Source organism: Rosa rugosa, chromosome 1 (genome assembly GCF_958449725.1).
Source record: "Rosa rugosa chromosome 1, drRosRugo1.1, whole genome shotgun sequence".
Lineage (NCBI taxonomy): Eukaryota > Viridiplantae > Streptophyta > Magnoliopsida > Rosales > Rosaceae > Rosa > Rosa rugosa.
The window spans coordinates 41,578,896-41,596,543 of NC_084820.1; the positions used below are offsets into that span (position 1 = coordinate 41,578,896).

General features: G+C 37.0%; 2 protein-coding genes across 5 annotated transcripts; both read right to left on the minus strand.

Annotated features, from left to right (window-relative positions):
• Positions 1 to 1,190: 1,190 nt before the first annotated feature.
• LOC133728265 (uncharacterized) lies at positions 1,191 to 3,859 on the minus strand. Its single transcript, XM_062155664.1, has 4 exons — positions 3,772 to 3,859; positions 3,530 to 3,601; positions 2,197 to 2,904; positions 1,191 to 1,882 (listed from the first exon to the last, which is right to left on the minus strand). The coding sequence occupies exons 1-4, from the start codon at positions 3,857 to 3,859 to the stop codon at positions 1,191 to 1,193; spliced, it is 1,560 nt and encodes a 519-aa protein (XP_062011648.1).
• Positions 3,407 to 7,191, minus strand: LOC133737672 (uncharacterized). Of its 4 annotated transcripts, none has more exons than XM_062165195.1 (11): positions 7,053 to 7,191; positions 6,631 to 6,722; positions 6,370 to 6,465; positions 5,911 to 5,959; positions 5,758 to 5,802; positions 5,587 to 5,641; positions 5,434 to 5,471; positions 4,531 to 4,572; positions 4,386 to 4,431; positions 3,836 to 4,052; positions 3,407 to 3,601 (listed from the first exon to the last, which is right to left on the minus strand). In XM_062165195.1, the coding sequence occupies exons 5-10, from the start codon at positions 5,792 to 5,794 to the stop codon at positions 3,941 to 3,943; spliced, it is 330 nt and encodes a 109-aa protein (XP_062021179.1). In that variant the 5' UTR covers positions 5,795 to 5,802; positions 5,911 to 5,959; positions 6,370 to 6,465; positions 6,631 to 6,722; positions 7,053 to 7,191; the 3' UTR covers positions 3,407 to 3,601; positions 3,836 to 3,940. The 4 variants fall into 4 exon arrangements, with proteins under 4 accessions (XP_062021179.1, XP_062021175.1, XP_062021168.1 ...); XM_062165191.1 differs by having other exon boundaries at positions 5,911 to 6,012; XM_062165184.1 differs by having other exon boundaries at positions 5,911 to 6,465.
• Positions 7,192 to 17,648: the final 10,457 nt, after the last annotated feature.

A 17,648-nucleotide genomic window follows, 5' to 3' on the forward strand; every position in this document is an offset into this window, starting at 1 on the left:
GTCCAAAAGCATTGGTTACAAACCAGAAGAACAAAATAGACCAAAAGCACAATCTATGTAACAAGTGTGTGCAACAATGAATAGAACTTTACCTTCCGCTTTTCTGCCTTCAGTTGTTCCTTCTTCCTCAACTCATTTTTACTAACTGGTCCCTTTTTCTTAGTGTTGGTCTACAACACATACACACACACATATGAACACAGATCAAAATACACATAAATATACACGTACACCAATAACCAGAATTCACAATTTCAGAATGTAAAAAGTTCATACCTGAGTTTCAAATGTGGATGCATCCAACTTTCTCTTCTTGCTACTACTTGTTGAGGTCTTATCCTTGGGTGGCAAGTGTCTATGACAGGTCTTCACATTGTGACCAAGTTGTTGACAGTTGCTGCACTTAAGGGACCTTTGAACTCGGCTAAGTTTGATGCCACCATTGGCTGCCTCCTTCTTATATGCGCCCTTGATTCGCTTTGTCCTTGGTCTCCCTGGTTGCCTTGTGTACTGTGGGGGAAGGATTGGGGGTTCTGCACTCTTAGACCACAAATCCATACCATTTACAGGTTTGATTGGGTTGGCATAAATTGCCATGTATGTCTTCTTCGAGTAGCACTGATCCACATACTGTTCAGGGGCATGTCTCATATAATGTATTGCTGAAACTGCATGTTTACAAGGGATGCCAGTTAAATCCCATCTTCTGCATGCACAAGTATGGGCTTCAAGGTTCACCACATACTTGCTGCCTCCTATGCTTGCAACTTCAATTTGTGGCCCACCTGATCCAGTAGGTATGCAATCAGTTGCAGCCTTGAGCTTGTTTTTCTCCAATATCTCCCTAGGTTTGGGGCAGATTGTATCTTCATGTTTCAGCATCTTATCCCTCCTCACATGGATCCTCCTCATCAGCTTAACCCTTATTTCTTCAAAACAGGTCACAATTGGCTTCTTTCTAGCTGGTACAATGAATGAATTGAAGCTCTCCGACAAATTATTCAAGAGGATGTCACACTTCAGGTGTGTTTTGAAATGTGCTCGAGACCAGTGATTGGCAGGCCTATCAGGATCTACAAACAAGATAAGGATTCTTAAGTACAATTGAAATGAACACTTAAACTAAATATACTGAAGTACACTTAAAATAAAAGGAAATAAACACAACTTCACTTACGCATTAGCCATTCCTATGCTGAAGGATCCAATTGGTTCATCAAGACCATTTCCTTGATGAAATAATTCTCGGTGGTGGCCTTGGCACATGCCCAAAGCTGATCCTTCATCACCTTGCCAGGAAATAATTTGTTGAAGTTCGTCCACAAGTGTCTAACACAAAATCTCAGGTCTGCAAGTGGCATAACTTCCTCAAAAGCAGGTAACAACCCCTTCTGTTTATCACTAATGAAAGTCCAACCAGCTCCTTCATCCCTTATGTTCAGATCCTTAGCTAACAGGTCCAAAAACCAAGTCCAGATGTCAGTATTCTCCAACTCTACCATAGCATAGGCCAACACCCAGGTTGTGTTATTTGCATCCAACCCCACAGCTGTAAGTAGCTGACCTCCATAGCAGCTCTTCAAATGGCACCCATCGAGGCCAAGTATGGACCTGCATCCAGCTCTAAATCCCATCTTAAGTGCTCCTAAACAGATATACATCCTCTTGAACACAGGTAATTGGCCTTCATTGAAGTCACACTTGATGTCAATGGTGGTATTTGGATCTGCTCTTCTAAGCTCATCCCCATAGTCCCTTATCCTTGCATATTGCTCCTTGATGTCAGCTTCTAAACGGGCCAAGGCTGCCTTTTTTGCTCTGTAAGCCTGCACGTTTGATACTCTTGCCTTCACACCAGCTGACATGGCTTGTGCAAGTGACTCTATAAGAAAACAACCAAGCTCATCATCAGTTTACAACCAAACAGTAAAGCAGAAAATGCAGAAATGCAGCAAACTGTAAAGCAAGTAGAAAATGCAGAAATGCCAAAACTGTCACTCTTATAGAAACTGCAGAAATGCAGCAATCTGTAAAGCAGAGAATGCAGAAAAATACGAGGACCAAAATACAAGTATATTGATTGGTTCTAACACAGAATTGCAACAAAATTGCAAACTACAAATGCAGAAAATCGTATATATGTACAATTATCAGTCATAAAGTAAACACAAAATTTAAACTGGACCGAACTCATACCTGTTGACCAATCGGGGTTGAGCTTAATCTGCTCAGCATACTTCTCAGTCAAGTATGGTACCCTAATCATGCGGTTTTCATTAACTCTAGCACAAGTGTGTGTAGGATTATAGGTCTTGATTTGCAAAGTGTTTGCATGTTGCATCGTCGATGCGTAAAGCAAAAAGGGACAATTTTCTGCTTTGCATATCACATTTATCCTATCACTGTCACTCTTAACAAACAAAGCTTCCCACCCTTTTTGAATTGCTATTTCTCTTACTGCAGCTCTTAATATCTTTGGGGTTGCAAACTTCATACCTAGGCAGAATTGAGGGTTATGCATATCAGTTTTGGGGTTGAACTCAGGGAACCGATCTCCATCTACTTCCCCATCAGACCCTACTTCATTCCCAATACACTCCTCATCAGAGTCAAGTGCTCCATGCAGTGCTTCATTGTCATCACCATTTACATCTGCCTCATTCTCAACATCTGCAGAAGTGGACCTTCTCGGACCGGCTCCTCCTATCCACTGACCAAGTTCATTAAACTCAACATCCATGTCACCTAACCAATCATCATCCAAACCATATTCATCATAATCTTCATTGTCAAACTTGGGAACATAGTCCTCATCCTCTGAACTGTTCTCATACAACAAGTCTTCATCATCAGTTTCATAATCAGCTTCTTGCTCCACATCAGCAGGAACTCTTGATCTTCTCACTACAACAAATCTGGGTATTAATGACCACTACATTGGTCACTGAAAGTAACAAATCTGGTCACTAAATCTGATTAGTGACCAAACTTAAGTGGTCACAAAGTGGTCACTATAGGTCCGTCACTAATTCTATTTAGTGACCAACAAATGTAAGTTGGTCACTAATACAAATTGTCTTTAGTGACCACGATTTTACAGTCACTAATTCGAAATGTCTTTAGTGACCACAATCTTATGGTCACAAATACTAATGGCATTAGTGACCTATGAATCATTACTAAAGGTGTTACCAATGGTCACTGAATAGCAAAATTTGGTCATTAAAAACCATTCGCTGACATGCTTTTAGTGACCATATTGTTAGATCATTGGTTTGGTAACTGAATCGGCAATTTTTCCTGGTTGCTAATACAAACTTGATCACTTAGTGCGTCAATACAAATCAAAGTAGCCTTCAATACTCCAACACCACAAAATGAAATGTACTCAAAAACCAGTTATCAATATTAAACTACTCAATTCCAATACAATATAAGACACGTATCTCTATTACATTTGCATATCCAAAATAAACAAATGTCAATATCCATCCTTAATAGCAATTTCAAAATAAATCGGAATACATACAAGTCTTTCTAGAAGTTCCATAAGCCTTCAATGATAGTTTGCAAGATGTACTTTTTTGAAGCTTAGACCAATCTGCAATATAACAAAACATATACAACAAGTTATAATTTTCATCCTAATGTAGGTAAGAGCTGCATCTAAGAAAGGCCTAGTATTCACTATATAAGTTATACACTAATTATATTTCCTTGATATAATATAATTATAACAGCACAAATGAATCATGTATGCACTATGCATACCATCAGTTTTGGGAGGATAACGCATCAATTTAAGTAAAAGTATGTCAGTATGATTTTGTCTTGCCTTTAGTGCCTCCAAACTCTTCATTTTGTGCAGCGGCTTTAGCCTTCACTGCCTCTAACTCTTCAATTTGCTGAGCTGCAACCAGCTTTGACGATTTCTAACTCCTCATTGCTGAGCTGCAGTGGACTTTGCAGCCATCAACTCGCTCTGCAAGTTGCATTTCTTGTCTTTCTGCTTGATCTGCCTTGATTTGCCTCCCTCACTTGAGCAAGATTTGCTGTATATGTAAAATGAATCTGATTAAAAGTAATCAGACATTATCTGAGCTTGCACACAAAAAAAGAGTGGGAAAGAAAAGTATCATAATAACTGTCGAAGACCATGGGCTAAGATCACTAAGTCATAAATCTGAACAAGATAATAATTTTTTTGGTTAAGAAAATATGATACTTAAGTTAAAACTCTTATATAGGGCAGGGACAGTATTCACATCTCTAGTAGCCTTATGTATAAGGGGGAAGTACACAATGACACCTCCAAATAACTCAGCTCACAAACTTGAAAGACAAAATAAAATTTTCATCTAAGCCAGTAATATGCATAATCATACCCTCTGTCGCAAGCCAAAAGTCTCCCAGGTCTGTCAAATGCTACTCCTATAAGCAAGGAGGATAAGCAAATTCAGTCAACTATTGTTTGTATTTAACACACAAGATATACTGAAATTAATAAGAAAATAGGAAAGGAACTTTTACCTGGTAAGAGGAACAAATCAACTTGATCACTTGCCTGTAAAACTACACAAAGAGAGATTCTCGATCAGTTTAACCCAATCATATCTACAATTGTTACATATATTTAAATCTATGAAGCCAATCCTGCATTCTTTTTGGACAGAGTTTATTTACACCGAAATGCACTATAAGAAAAAGTAAGACATTAAAAACAAACAAGATGCCAGGACTAAGGCTTTCTGGAAAAGAAATGCCAGACTAGACTACATCTGAGTGAAAAACAAGAAATATGTCATGATTTTTCAGGAAAATGAAACACTAAAGGATGTCCACACCTTCTAACTGAGAAACTACCCAGTTTGATAACACTCTGATGTCTAAACCTAGGTTAATTGATAGATTGCCTTTTAAGAACTAGAATCACCGTCAAATATTGTTCACATCCTAACAAGGTTTTAGACAATCAGACATCCAAATAAGGAGTCACATAACTAGGCAGCCACATAGTCAAGATATGGTAGCCTGAAATAAAAGTATGCAATGAGTAGCTACAAGAAAAATGGCTTTTGGCAAGGAATTTTTTCCTTGTAAAAAAACTGGAAATTCCTTGCATTAACCCAATAAAAGCTAGCATTTATAAGCAATAGAGAAATAATAATGACAAGAAAATAGAAAGCTAATGAATGCCCTGTTAATTGTGTGTTTTGTACTTAAGAAATTGAAAAGTAAATAATAACTCCTATACTGATACACGTACTCAGACCTATAGGAAATAACACATCATTTACGACCAAATAGGGGTGTTACCTATCCATATACAACATCAACTCCATAAACAAAAGTTACACCACACTGAAGTAAACAGTTGATAAATCCGCTGATTGATAACCCTAGTCAAGAGCTACTTTGCAGAAACATTGATACCTAGTTGTTCAATGGCAGCTTCTAACTTGTGTCCTGCTCTGGATATACAAAATAGAAGAACAAATTAGCATAACAGGTCTTACCAAAGTTCGAGTATAAATGACTCGTTTAATGAACTGTAGATTGGTTTGTTAAAATGAAGTAATCACCTACATCAAATTTGGAGTATCGCCTTTGTTGACCACCTTCGCATCCACTACTACTTTACCTACACCACCAAACATGAATAACTAAGTTAACTCCTATCACTGGTCTACTTTATGTAATAGCTTTTGTACAAACAATGCATGGGAGTATCACATTTGAAGGCAAAATAAAACTCACCGTGACACACGTCATCCAGTCTCTTCTTCCTAAACATGTCATTAACTAAATAGAATAGTTAATATATAAGTATAAATAGGGTTCTAGGACAAACACTTAACACTAGCTGAAAATGGGTAAAATCAATTGGTTTTAAGGGGCATAAAATCTCACTTCTTTGGTGCTTGATCCTTTGATAACTTCACAGCAGCAAAGCTTGTACCTGGACTATGCAAGCCATAATCCAGGTTAAGTAGGACATTACACAGTAACAAACTGGAACCACGAAGCAATTCGATCCATGATAAAATTGGTTATTACCAGTACAGAAATAGGCACACATATCATATCAACTTCATGAATCTAAATCAAGCTTTAAACTTTCCAAGGCAAAATATAAGCATAAATATTTGGCCTTGAACAAATCTCAATCTGGGTTTCAGCCCTTCTGCAATCAAATACACTCAAAATATATAAAATTCCAACTCATAACCCAAGAACATACCCAATTCTGTGTCACTAGTTTAATCAAATTACTGGGTTTCTCACAGATATCAAATTCAATTAGAAACAAACCAAGCACAGATTCACAGAAACGAGTGTGAATTAAGAGAGAAAGAGGGATTGGGTGACCTTATTGAGGATGCATTCTCACAATGAATTCATGAGGCGGAACTTGTCTTGGTCATATGGAGATTGAGCGATGCTATTGAGCAGATCCAGAGCATCCTGACAAGTTAATAAATTAATAATTCAGAATACAATTTAATCGCAAAATTAACCGCCAAACTTCCTAAAATCCACACTATATAGAAGTCACAATACAAAAGAACACAAACATAGAGAGTGTAAGTTATATGAGAAAAAAAAATCAAACTACTGGCAACTTCTTACCAGACCCAGAAATACAAAAACCCAATCGTTTATCTGTCGATCCTTCTTCGTTGTCTCCAGCTAATCCTTGCACTGGATATATGAAAAGCAACCTGATCAATAAAATTTAGAAATAAGGAAAATCAAACCAAATCAAAACCGAAACATTCATATCAAAACAAAGCACACAAATGTTACTGAAAATCATATATCTCTCCTCTAATCACAATGATCCTCAAATTTGATTTTCTTTACAACAGCATACAAATGAAACATAAAGAAGTGAACGATCAAACCGAGCGAGTGGGTAGTGAAAAAATTACAAGAATCTGACAGAAACAATTTTACATCAGAAAAACTTGTTATACTGGCTAGTGGGAGAATCCTTCAGATTTGAATACAAACCATAAAGGGAGTACTGACCAAGGTTCTGTGCTTCATACCATGAGTTCAGAATGGATAGGTGCTTATCCGTCCCAGAAAATGCCAATTGGATCCTGAGACTGCAATCCACAGTGCCTCCATGGGTTTTGCAGCTGTTTGTCTTGATTGCACAGTCCCGATTGTGCAGGAAAACGAACCTGGAGCTCCCAGAACATTTGACGCACCCATCCCTTTTCCAATGCAGGTGCTGCAGCCTGCCCTCGGTGAACTCAAGCACCTGCATAAATCAAACATATTCACTATATAACCTAAACCACAAACCACGAACGACATTAACGAATTCAAACTCCAAATCCAATTGCTATTTCCTTGCTCACTTACAAGAGTAAAGCTGGTGACAGTGTAGGTACTATTGGCAACAAAAGCCGCAGTAGACCTTGCAGCATATTTATGCCCAGCAAAAGCAACCATATATCCCCCATAACTATCCTGCAAATTCAAAATCACAAACCACAATAAATGGATGGCATTCAAAACAAGCCAACATTAACTTAACTACAATCTGATACTTTCAGTGCTAAGCTTACAAAACTGAGACCAACATTTTGCAATTATCAATATCAAAATCAACATTAATCCTAAACCCATCAAATCCCCGTAGCGATTCACAAAATTAAAGGATCACCAAAACGAAATGCAACTGTTTAGAGAGAGAGAGAACGGACCGGAGCGAAAGAGGAGTTGACGGAGAGGGCGAGAGTCTAGTGTCGCACGGAGACAACTGGGAGGTGGAGTTAGCGCGAAGGCGATCCCGAAGCTGAAGCCGTCGGACCTGGCGACCTTGGTGTCGGAGCACGGGAGTAGATTTAAATCAACATCATCTTTCCGAAAGAAAATCTCAATAGCTCGAAATTCAAATAACTCGATGAATTAATAGGAGCAGAGGAGAAGATCTGAGTCGGAGTCGATGGGTATGAGTCGGAGAATATTTAAGTCGGAGTGAGAGAAGAACAAGATGGGTATCACAATATCCATATTTCATTCTATCATTCACAATTTGGGAATTGGGAGCGCGCCTATAATTTTTTGGAGACCGCGAAGTTGCCGCTTGAAAATTCACCGAGATGTAAAATAGTTGGTCACTAATTGCAAAACGACATCGTTTCCCTACAAGTGTCATTAAACTTGTAGCGGCCAAACATAACCTGGTCACTAATCTATAAATAGATTTGGTCACTAACATAAAATAATTAGGTGGGAGTTGGAAAATATTTAGTGCTCACTATTTTAGTGACCAATGGGTAATGTTGGTCATTAATTCTATTCTTTTAGTGACCAATTATAAGTTGGTCACTATGATTTGGTCACTAATGTTTATATTTGTTGTAGTGTCTTGATCTTCTTGAGCTTCTTGGTTCGTAGCTAGACACATCAACATCCACAAGACTGTCCAGGCCATCAAAGACACCTACCTCAGGTTCTTCTTCCACAATTTTTTGCTTTCCTTTGTCTTTAGGTGCATTCACTTGAGCCGCACTAGCTTGAGTAGGCACTACATCAGTCCATTCCAGCTCCCTAATGATAACTCCAGAAGACTTCTTTGGTGGCACTACATCATGCCATTCCAACTCAGGTTTGACAGTAGAAGCTGACTTCTTTGGAGGCCTTCTCGGAGTATCCCTCCTTGGTGAATCAGGTAGTTGCTTTATAACCATGCTTGGTGGCTTCCTTGGTGAATCTGGTAACTCCTCAATAACAACTCCACTAGAACTAGCCTGACTAAAAGCAAAATCATGGTACTCATCTTCTTCATCCGAAAGCTCATCCTCATCATCATCTATCTCCACAAAATTGGGGTTCAAATACAAATGATCCAAGTATAAAATCACTAGCCTAATTTGTGGAACACAGCAGCACATAGTAACTGCATCCGAATCTGTCGAAAGCTTTGTCAAAGCCTCATCCTCATTTCCAATCCTAAACCAATAATCTATCCTCTTGCCAGCATAGTCTTGGTTCAACCCCCTCACCATTCCATCAACTTCGACAAGTGACATCCTATCCTTGTCCACGAAGTCATAATAGTTTACCTTCCCACCTATATACTGATTCCCACTAAAATAACCTCCATGAAACAGCTTAACAGTAAAGTAATCTGGGTGACCTGCATACCAAAATAATCAAAGTTTAATCCATACATGCAGACAGCAGAAAAATCAAGAAGAATAAAGCCACATATAAACAGTAGCAAACCTAATCGAAACTAGGACCACAACAGCACTCAAGCAGACAACAACATTCTTTACTATTTGCTTGGACCACTTGAACAGTATTTAAAGGGTAAACAAAGCACCCACCAACCTACTTTATTATCTTCAGTACTTTATTCATAGCAATAAACATAAGCAGACAAGAAACCCAATAAATTATCACATGCCAATCCCTATTTCAGTTCAAAATAACTTCTTCTAAACCACTTTCAAGCTTCGAAAACCCTAATCAGTCCCCAAAATAGAATCCCCAAATTAGACCAAATTAGAAACCCTAATCTCTAAAACCAGAACCTCGATCGAAAACCTTAATCCCTAAAACAAAAACCTCAATCGAAACCATAACAGAACACCCAAAACCCAATCGAAATAAGAAAGCACGATTGAGATTAAACACTTACCGTAATTCGGAAGGTCATCTCCTTCGGTTTCCGATCGCGGTCTCCAATCATCGTCCGCCATTCCGCCTTGACGATCCTGGGTTTGGGGTTGGGGTTGTATAAACCTTATCCAGTTCTGGGTTTCTATCCTTGATCGGAATCTCAATCTCTCACTTCTCTCTTAGTTTTCGCTTTTCCAGTTTAGTCTTACGGAATGGTTTTACAAATCCTCAAAATCGGGTTTTTTAGATCTGAAATGGGAAACCGTGCTATTATTTATTATTGTTTTAGGGTTAATTGAGTGGGGACTGATCGAGGTTTTGAGATTAATGGGGGAAAACGTCCTTCTGGGTTAGTTTGGTAATTTAGCCACTAAACCCTCTAAAATTCATTAAATTTCAAACGCAACGTTCGGATTTAACGTCGGAGCATCAAGATTGGGCACGGAAGACGAAAATTAGAAAGTTTAGGGGGTAAAAAGTTGAAATTGAGAGTCGGGGGGGGGGGGGGGTGAAATGCTGACACCCCCAAACCTCAGGGGGTAAATTGTAATTAGCCCTTTGATTTACACCAACTCTGTGCCCAATTCTGCTGGAGGGATTCTTATTCAAAGAAGAAGATTCATTGGCAATCTTGGGAACATTTGTGTATTCCAAAAATGTGTATTCCAAAAAATGAAGGTGGTATGGGCTTTGAAGACTTACATCTTTTTAATTTGACTATGCTTGCCAAACAAGGTTGGCGATTATTAAAGAATCCTGATTCTCTTTTAGCTAGATTGTATCAGGCTTTATATTATCTTAATGGCTCTTTTTGGAAGGCCGAGTTAGGGCAACATCCATATTCTCTTGGAGGAGCATTTTGGAAGCTCGATCAATTTTAGGAGTTGGTACTCGTTGGATGGTGGGAAATGGATCTGAGATAAAAATTTGGGAGCATAGATGGCTTCCTACAGATCGGTATGCTATCGGGCTGTGGTCAACTCCACCTATATAGGGGCTGAATTTTGTTTTTGAACTCATCAATGAGAGTTCTGCTACTTGGAATGTTTCTTTGATTAATGACTTGTTTTCACCACCAGAAGCACCTATGATAAAAGCTATTCCATTGAGTCATAATCTTCCTCAGGATAAGATTGCTTGGCATCCTCATAAGAAAGGTATTTTTACAACCAACTCAGCTTATTTTGTAGCCAGAGACATTACTTTTAACCAGGTCATTCACCGTCTATGGAAGACTTTATGGAAGGCCAAGGTTCCAAAAAAAAATGGTCATTTGAGTTTGGAGAGCTTGCCAAGACATTTTGCCTACTAGAGCGCGTCTGTTAGCTAGAGGATATGAAGGGAAAACTGATTGTCTCCTATGTGATTGTCCTATGAAAACTGTCAACCATGTAATGGCAGATTGCCCGGTAGCAAGCACTATAGAAAAACAAGTCTTTTACGACACACAATGTGCGCCATAAAAGACAACTTTACTGCACAAAGAAGCGTGTCATAAAATACCCTGTCGTAAAAGACAAATTTCTCTTGTGGCACACAAAATATGCGCCGTAAAAAACATTTTTTGCATGTCGTAAAACACTATTTTGTGCACCGTGAAAGATGTTTTAGAACTTTAATTGTGTGCCGTAAGAGACCATTTTGCGTGTCGTAAAATACCATTTTACGTGTCTTAAAAGACCATTTTGCGAGTCGTAAAAGACTTCTTCATTCACTCTTCTAATAAACAATATTTTCAATTAAACCCTTTCATTCAAGCATAGTAAAGAAAAGCATTCATGTAGTAAATCATATCAATTAAATAACTTTCATATTACAAAATCATAGTATAACTGGTTTTCAAATATAGAGCATGCTAGCTACATTGGAATTGTCTTCAGATTGATTACATGAGTATGAAGGGGATGATTATAGCTTGATATGGTGCCACATGCCAACTATTTCCCATAAAGAAGCGTACATCATAGAGCCTACAAAGACAAGCAATGACAAGCGTTAGTGAAATTGGTTACGGAGGCTACTCCCTCATTGAGGTTTAGGCCCCTATCGGCTACTCCCACATAGTGGTTTAGGCTCATTCTATAGTATCTCTGAGATCCAATTGAACCCATCACCCAGGGTCCCAATCTAAGACACCATATGTATGCGCCCCTTACTCAGCTGGGAAATTAACTTATGTGTTAGACTGTTCTCCAAGTGCTAATAAAGGCCACCCTCAACCTCAAGAGACCTTAGCAAGGTACTAATGAAGGGTTAATGCCAATATTAACAAAGGGCCCTTGGCTACTCATACGATTTTACACACTTACAACAATTAAGTATTTAACTGCATTCCTAACAACCTAACTATATTAATCTAAGTGAAACACATACAATTTACAACATGCTAAAAAAAAAAAAAAAAAAACTTCTACAAATTGCACAACAATTATAAAAGACATGCTTAATTTGGTAACACTCATAAAACTTAAACTAAATCACAATTATAGCTTGGCCTAACATAAATCACAATTTGTCACCATTCCACAAGTGTAGTACAAAAATTTAGCATGCATTCTATATAAACAACAAAACTAATGACACTTTAAGCGCTAGGGATTTTAACAATCCCCTGCAAACGGCACCAAAAATTGGCGAGGCTAAAATAGCCTCACAATTTAACCCTGCAAAATGTAGTTGTCAGTATAGGATAAGCAGGGATTGTTCAGTCCGGGGATTGTAGGGTACACCTACACAAAAAGGTCAATTAACAAATAAAAGAATAAAATGAGGGTTTTGAGATTCGGTTCCTAATCTACGTACTTAAAATAACAATGAAACAAATAAAACTATCTACAATGATCGACTTCTTCACACTCAAATCAGAATTTTCAAACCATGTCAACATGCAACGAATTGTTTCAATCTATACAACCTAAAATCGTGCCAACACTAAATATCAGAAATGAATTCAAAGTACAAGTCTGAAGAGATCAAGTACCACTTTAATTCTTCTTTTTAATCTCCTAAGTTAGGAAAAGTCCATAACTTAAAATATTTTATATAAAACATCACGTTAATACTGAAGAGCATCCGTCAACATTAAATATGAATCATTAATTGCAATTAGAATTCTGAATTCAAAGATGTATGCATCCATAAGAAGTTACAAACGCACGAAACATGTAGCATATAATCTCGACCATTGTACATAGCCTTTACCACTTCAATTTCTGCCCTAAAACGATTAGGTGAATTAGAACACAAATTTGGCTTTATTAACCTGCAGATTAACATCATTATTCAACCAAAATCACATGCTTAAAGATATAAAAGGATGGTACGAAATCAGATTGTAGAGATATCATAAACAACTCAAGAACATAAAGAAATGAATCTGAAAATTACTAACATAAACTTGTTCTTAACAAAAATCCAACTCCAATAACAAAGTTCATAATCAAAATCTGAAATTCAATACTAAAGAGTACGAAAACAGAAATAAGGGTCATGGATTACACTTTTTGATCTTCAAGGAACCTTGGAGAACATCAAGAGAACACAGGGCTAGGCCTTCAAGAACACGAACAGCCTTGGAGAAATCCTAAAGCTCTTCACGACAAGAGGCTTTTTCTGAATTTTGGAGAGGGTTTTGGAGAGAAGAGAGCTAGGCTAATGAACTGAATTTGCGTGAAGAAGTGATGGTTTTGGCTTCAAGAATTGCTGCTATTTATAGTGGAATCCTCCTCTCTTGTTATGCAATCATGGCCATTCATCTAGAGGTGATTTCTCCTCCAAATTTCCTTGATTTTCTCATGAAAAAGTCATGAAATTTCTGATCTCTTTTCCCTTAATATATTCCCTGGATATCTCTGGAGTTAATCATGCAATGCTCCTTCTTTTCCTTGAATAGTGACCAGTACATCCTTAATTTATTCCTCTCTTTTGAATTGCACTAATTTCTTCTTCCAAGGGTGTGCATACAATGAACTCCTATAATCAAGAAAAATCAGAATTTAATTAGAGTCTATAATCAATAAGAAATAAGATAATTAGGAATATGTTGTCAATATTATTATCTATGTGGATGTCCATGTAAATACTCATTAGTTATGTACTTTGATGTAAACCCTACCTCTATATAAATGAGGCTAATGAGACTGAATGATAACACTTCTACTTCCTCCTAACTATTCTCTCTTTATCTTCTTCCTACTTTATAACACATTATCAGCACGCTCTATTTTTTTTTTTCTTTTTTTTTCTAAACTCAATGATGATCTAAAAGTCATACGGTGCAACATGTTGCTTTTCACCGGTGTTCTTGATCTATGAGTTTCTTTTGCTTATTTTTAATTCAGATGATGCTGAATGATTGTTCTATTGCTATAATCGGCAGAAAGATTTTTTTTGTTTTTGTTCCCACATGATCATTATCCTTCTTCTTTTTTTTCGCACTGGTTAATGATCACGATTAGGACTTGGGATGTTTGATACATTAGGATTCTGTTTATTGACCTCCATAATGTCTCTAACTCTTATTTTTGGTTACATAAGGATGCATCAGTTTGCTTTTGCCTACATTCGTTCTCTAATTTTTTTTTTACTGGGCTATTCAATATGAAACAAAGTCTCTTACTTTTGGTTCCATTCTAATTGGATAATTATGGCATGAGTTTAGTTCCACATATAGAAGGAATCGCAGCCTTTGTATGGCCACAGCCCTTACTGGTCACCCAATCTCATTCCTTGATAAATGCCGACTATATTTTCTGGGTCACTTGTTTACACAGCTTTTCTTTCTTTAGCTAATCGGTTCATATATATACAAATTTAGCTTCTCAAACTCTTCTCGATGGAAATAGAGAGGACTAGCTCAGATCTTCAGTCTATTTCCAATTTCAACAATGAATCGCTAGCAAGATGAGGAAGACCCCGCTGAATCCAGGATCAGTAACTCCCAAAGGCATATCAATATTTTTTTGATATCCAGGTATACAATCTTACAATTATGTGCATAAATATGCTCAAAAGGTAAGGCCGTATAATATGATTTTATTGCTCAGACGGATTTCAATGACCATTGTAATTAAATTCAATGCGATCAAAATATTTTTCTTATATGATTACATGAGGGCCTGAAGTTCCTCAGGGATTGCGACATGAAGTCTCTCAAATTTATACAATTACGAGGGCCAGAAGATCCTCAAAACTATGCAATTGAGTATATAAACTCATCTTAATCCCCAATTATAAGAGGGCCTGAAGTTCCTCTGATTTTTTTTTCAATAATAGGGTTCAAACCACCTCTAGAAGCTGTAGTTCGAGGATGGACACCAAGTCAATGCCAAATACCTCTTGACTATACATTTTTTTTATAAAGAGAATTTGTCCAGAAGACAATATTGCTTTCTTGTGCAATTTGTAGAGAGATAGAAGATTTTCATGAACCAGACCAGAAGTTCTGTGTATTCTCTTCATTACTGGAACCAGAAGTTTCCATTATTATTTTATTTATTTGCTCGCATTCTATTAATTTCTTTTCTTTCATTAAAGTAATTTTCTTTCTTTTTTTTTTATACGGATCAGCAGTCTGATATCTCGAACCTCCAAATTTCGAGTGTACATTTTTTGAACCAGAAGTTCAAAGGTAGAACCCGAAGTTCTAATAGTAAAACTCAAACCCTAAGCTTTGGGTATAAAAGATAAATTAGTTAAAAGTGAACTTGAAGATTCACTTTAGTCACCTCGAGCCTGAAGTTTCGAGCACCAAATTTATTTGAACCCGAAGTTCAAATTACAAAATCTTGGAACTTGCAGTTCATAGAAAAAAAATTCGAACCTGAAGCTTCGATTTCACATATAATTCATTCATAGACGTTTATTTGACTTTATGTCAACTCGAACTAGAAGTTTCGAGTAAATTTTCATATGTCGATTGATACATTTTTTTTTTTTTTATGCCTGCTTAAAGCATTCCACCTTAGAACCTGAAGTTCTAATTGTGCAGACTCGAGCCATAAGTCTCAAGTGAATATATAGACAATTTATCATAAAGTTTTAATCTGGGTCAACCTCAAACCTCAAGTTTCTTGGATCTCCAATTATATGAGGGCCTGAAGTCCCTCCTCTTTATAACTACACATTTATATGTGACACAGAACTTGAGGTTCTCCACGTAATAAAGTTACTTTTTATTATGGATTGTAGTCTTTAACTTGAAATTTCAAGTATATCATTTTGGCCAGCAGTTCAAAATGAAGTTGGTCCATTCCAATTATCAGTATTTCACAATTGATGTTTACTAAAGGTAAAGTAACATTCATATCAAGAGTTGTAGATCTTGATTTGTGGCTCCACATGAGCTACTATCATATTACCGAATTTGAAATATTGTTGCACTAAGTGCCTCCTATATGGTTGGAGAAGACTTTATGCCATCAGATATATACTGTATCGAATTTTCTGTAGTAAACTAAGGCATATGATGTCATGAACCTGAAGTTCTTTGAACCAAATACACTATTTTGGCATGACCGGTTACGTCATCTTTTGTCTACCATGTTGCATGGAATCACTTATAAGTTTTGATGACTGCTAACCTTATATACAAGCAAATTATTTATTTACCGCATATTTGCGAGTTGTCACTTTAATGAGACAATCCTCCTACCATGAGGGGGAGAAATATTGTTCCAGAAGAACGATATGAATTGGTGTGAGATATTTATCCATCGTCTCATTTTGACTTCGAGAAATATCAAAACTAGTGAATTGATAAAAGAAAGTGACCAAATTATATGCTAAATGCAAAGGCATCTGCTTGGGTTAAAGTCCTTGAGACAGACCATATTAATACAAACAATGTAGACTCCATTTGATTTGTGGGATGTAAATGTATCCAATTGACATGGTTCTCCTGAAGAGAATGTCATTAAACAATATCACAGCTCCTAATATGGCTACACATACAGAGGATGTAGGTACACCATTAGGAAATGGTGTCTTAGTGATACAATAATAAATCAATATGGTTGATGCTGATGAATAAAGCATGTTTTGACCTAAATCTTGGTTTGGGTTCGCCACCAACCAATAAGCATCTTCACTCCAAACAAAGTGATAGATTTTTGAACGCATCTTTTGAGCATGGTCAAAATAAGACAGTCTTCCCGCCGTTAGGGGGAGGAAAGACTACTGTCATTTGAATAACGGCGTGAATTTGTGTGGATTATATCCACCAGGTCTAAAGTTTTAAGCTCCCAAAACAGGGAAGATTATACAAGCCTTATAAATGCTCATACACGAGATTATAAGTAAAAAGATCCACATTCGCTACGTGATTCATCTATGAGAGATGATTGTCCTAGAAGCGACAATGTATGCCCCAGAAGTGGCATGGGTACCCAATATCAATAAGCTTATTATAGCTAATGCATACATTTAAGAATGTGTGGGATCTATGATTAATGATCATCGATGATAATTTACATTTGGTAGCTACCAAAAAATCATTAAGGGCTGTATTGATGCTATACCACGTTTCATTATGAATGTCGACAAAGTATATTATTGGCCAAATTGGAAAGAGGCAATTCCAATGAAATTGAATATTTGAAACGTGATGAAATACTTGGACCTTTAACCCTACATGCACTAGGCCAATAACCTCAACATACAACAATTTTTACACAACGAAAAAAAAAAAATTGTTGTGTGATGATGGAAAATCAATCATACAACACGATTAAGAACCTTACGTTGTATAAGGCCATAAAAATTTTGAAGTTTTTATGTAGAAGGTGATTGCACAACACTGATAAGAATATTTTGTTGTGTGAATGATAAAAAAAAAGAGTGGCAAATTTCCCTCCTACTTTCACTCAAATTCGGCTCCAAATTCTACTTCACATGCACTGACTTTTACTACATAGTACAACAGTTTACTTGTTTCTGTTGTATGAGTGTAACTTGTAAAATGTCATACAACAGTGCTTAGCTTTGTGTTGTCCAAGTGAGGAAAA

Coding starts and splice junctions, on each gene's coding strand:
- LOC133728265 (XM_062155664.1), bottom strand. CDS start 3,859: ATGAAGAGTTTGGAGGCACTAAAGGCAAGACAAAATCATACTGACATA. Junction 3,602..3,771: donor TTATCCTCCCAAAACTGATG/GTATGCATAGTG, acceptor GTTATATTGCAG/ATTGGTCTAAGCTTCAAAAA. Junction 2,905..3,529: donor TGGAACTTCTAGAAAGACTT/GTATGTATTCCG, acceptor GATTTGTTGTAG/TGAGAAGATCAAGAGTTCCT.
- LOC133737672 (XM_062165195.1), bottom strand. CDS start 5,794: ATGTTTAGGAAGAAGAGACTGGATGACGTGTGTCACG. Junction 5,642..5,757: donor ACTGGATGACGTGTGTCACG/GTGAGTTTTATT, acceptor TTGGTGGTGTAG/GTAAAGTAGTAGTGGATGCG. Junction 5,472..5,586: donor GGCGATACTCCAAATTTGAT/GTAGGTGATTAC, acceptor TTGTATATCCAG/AGCAGGACACAAGTTAGAAG.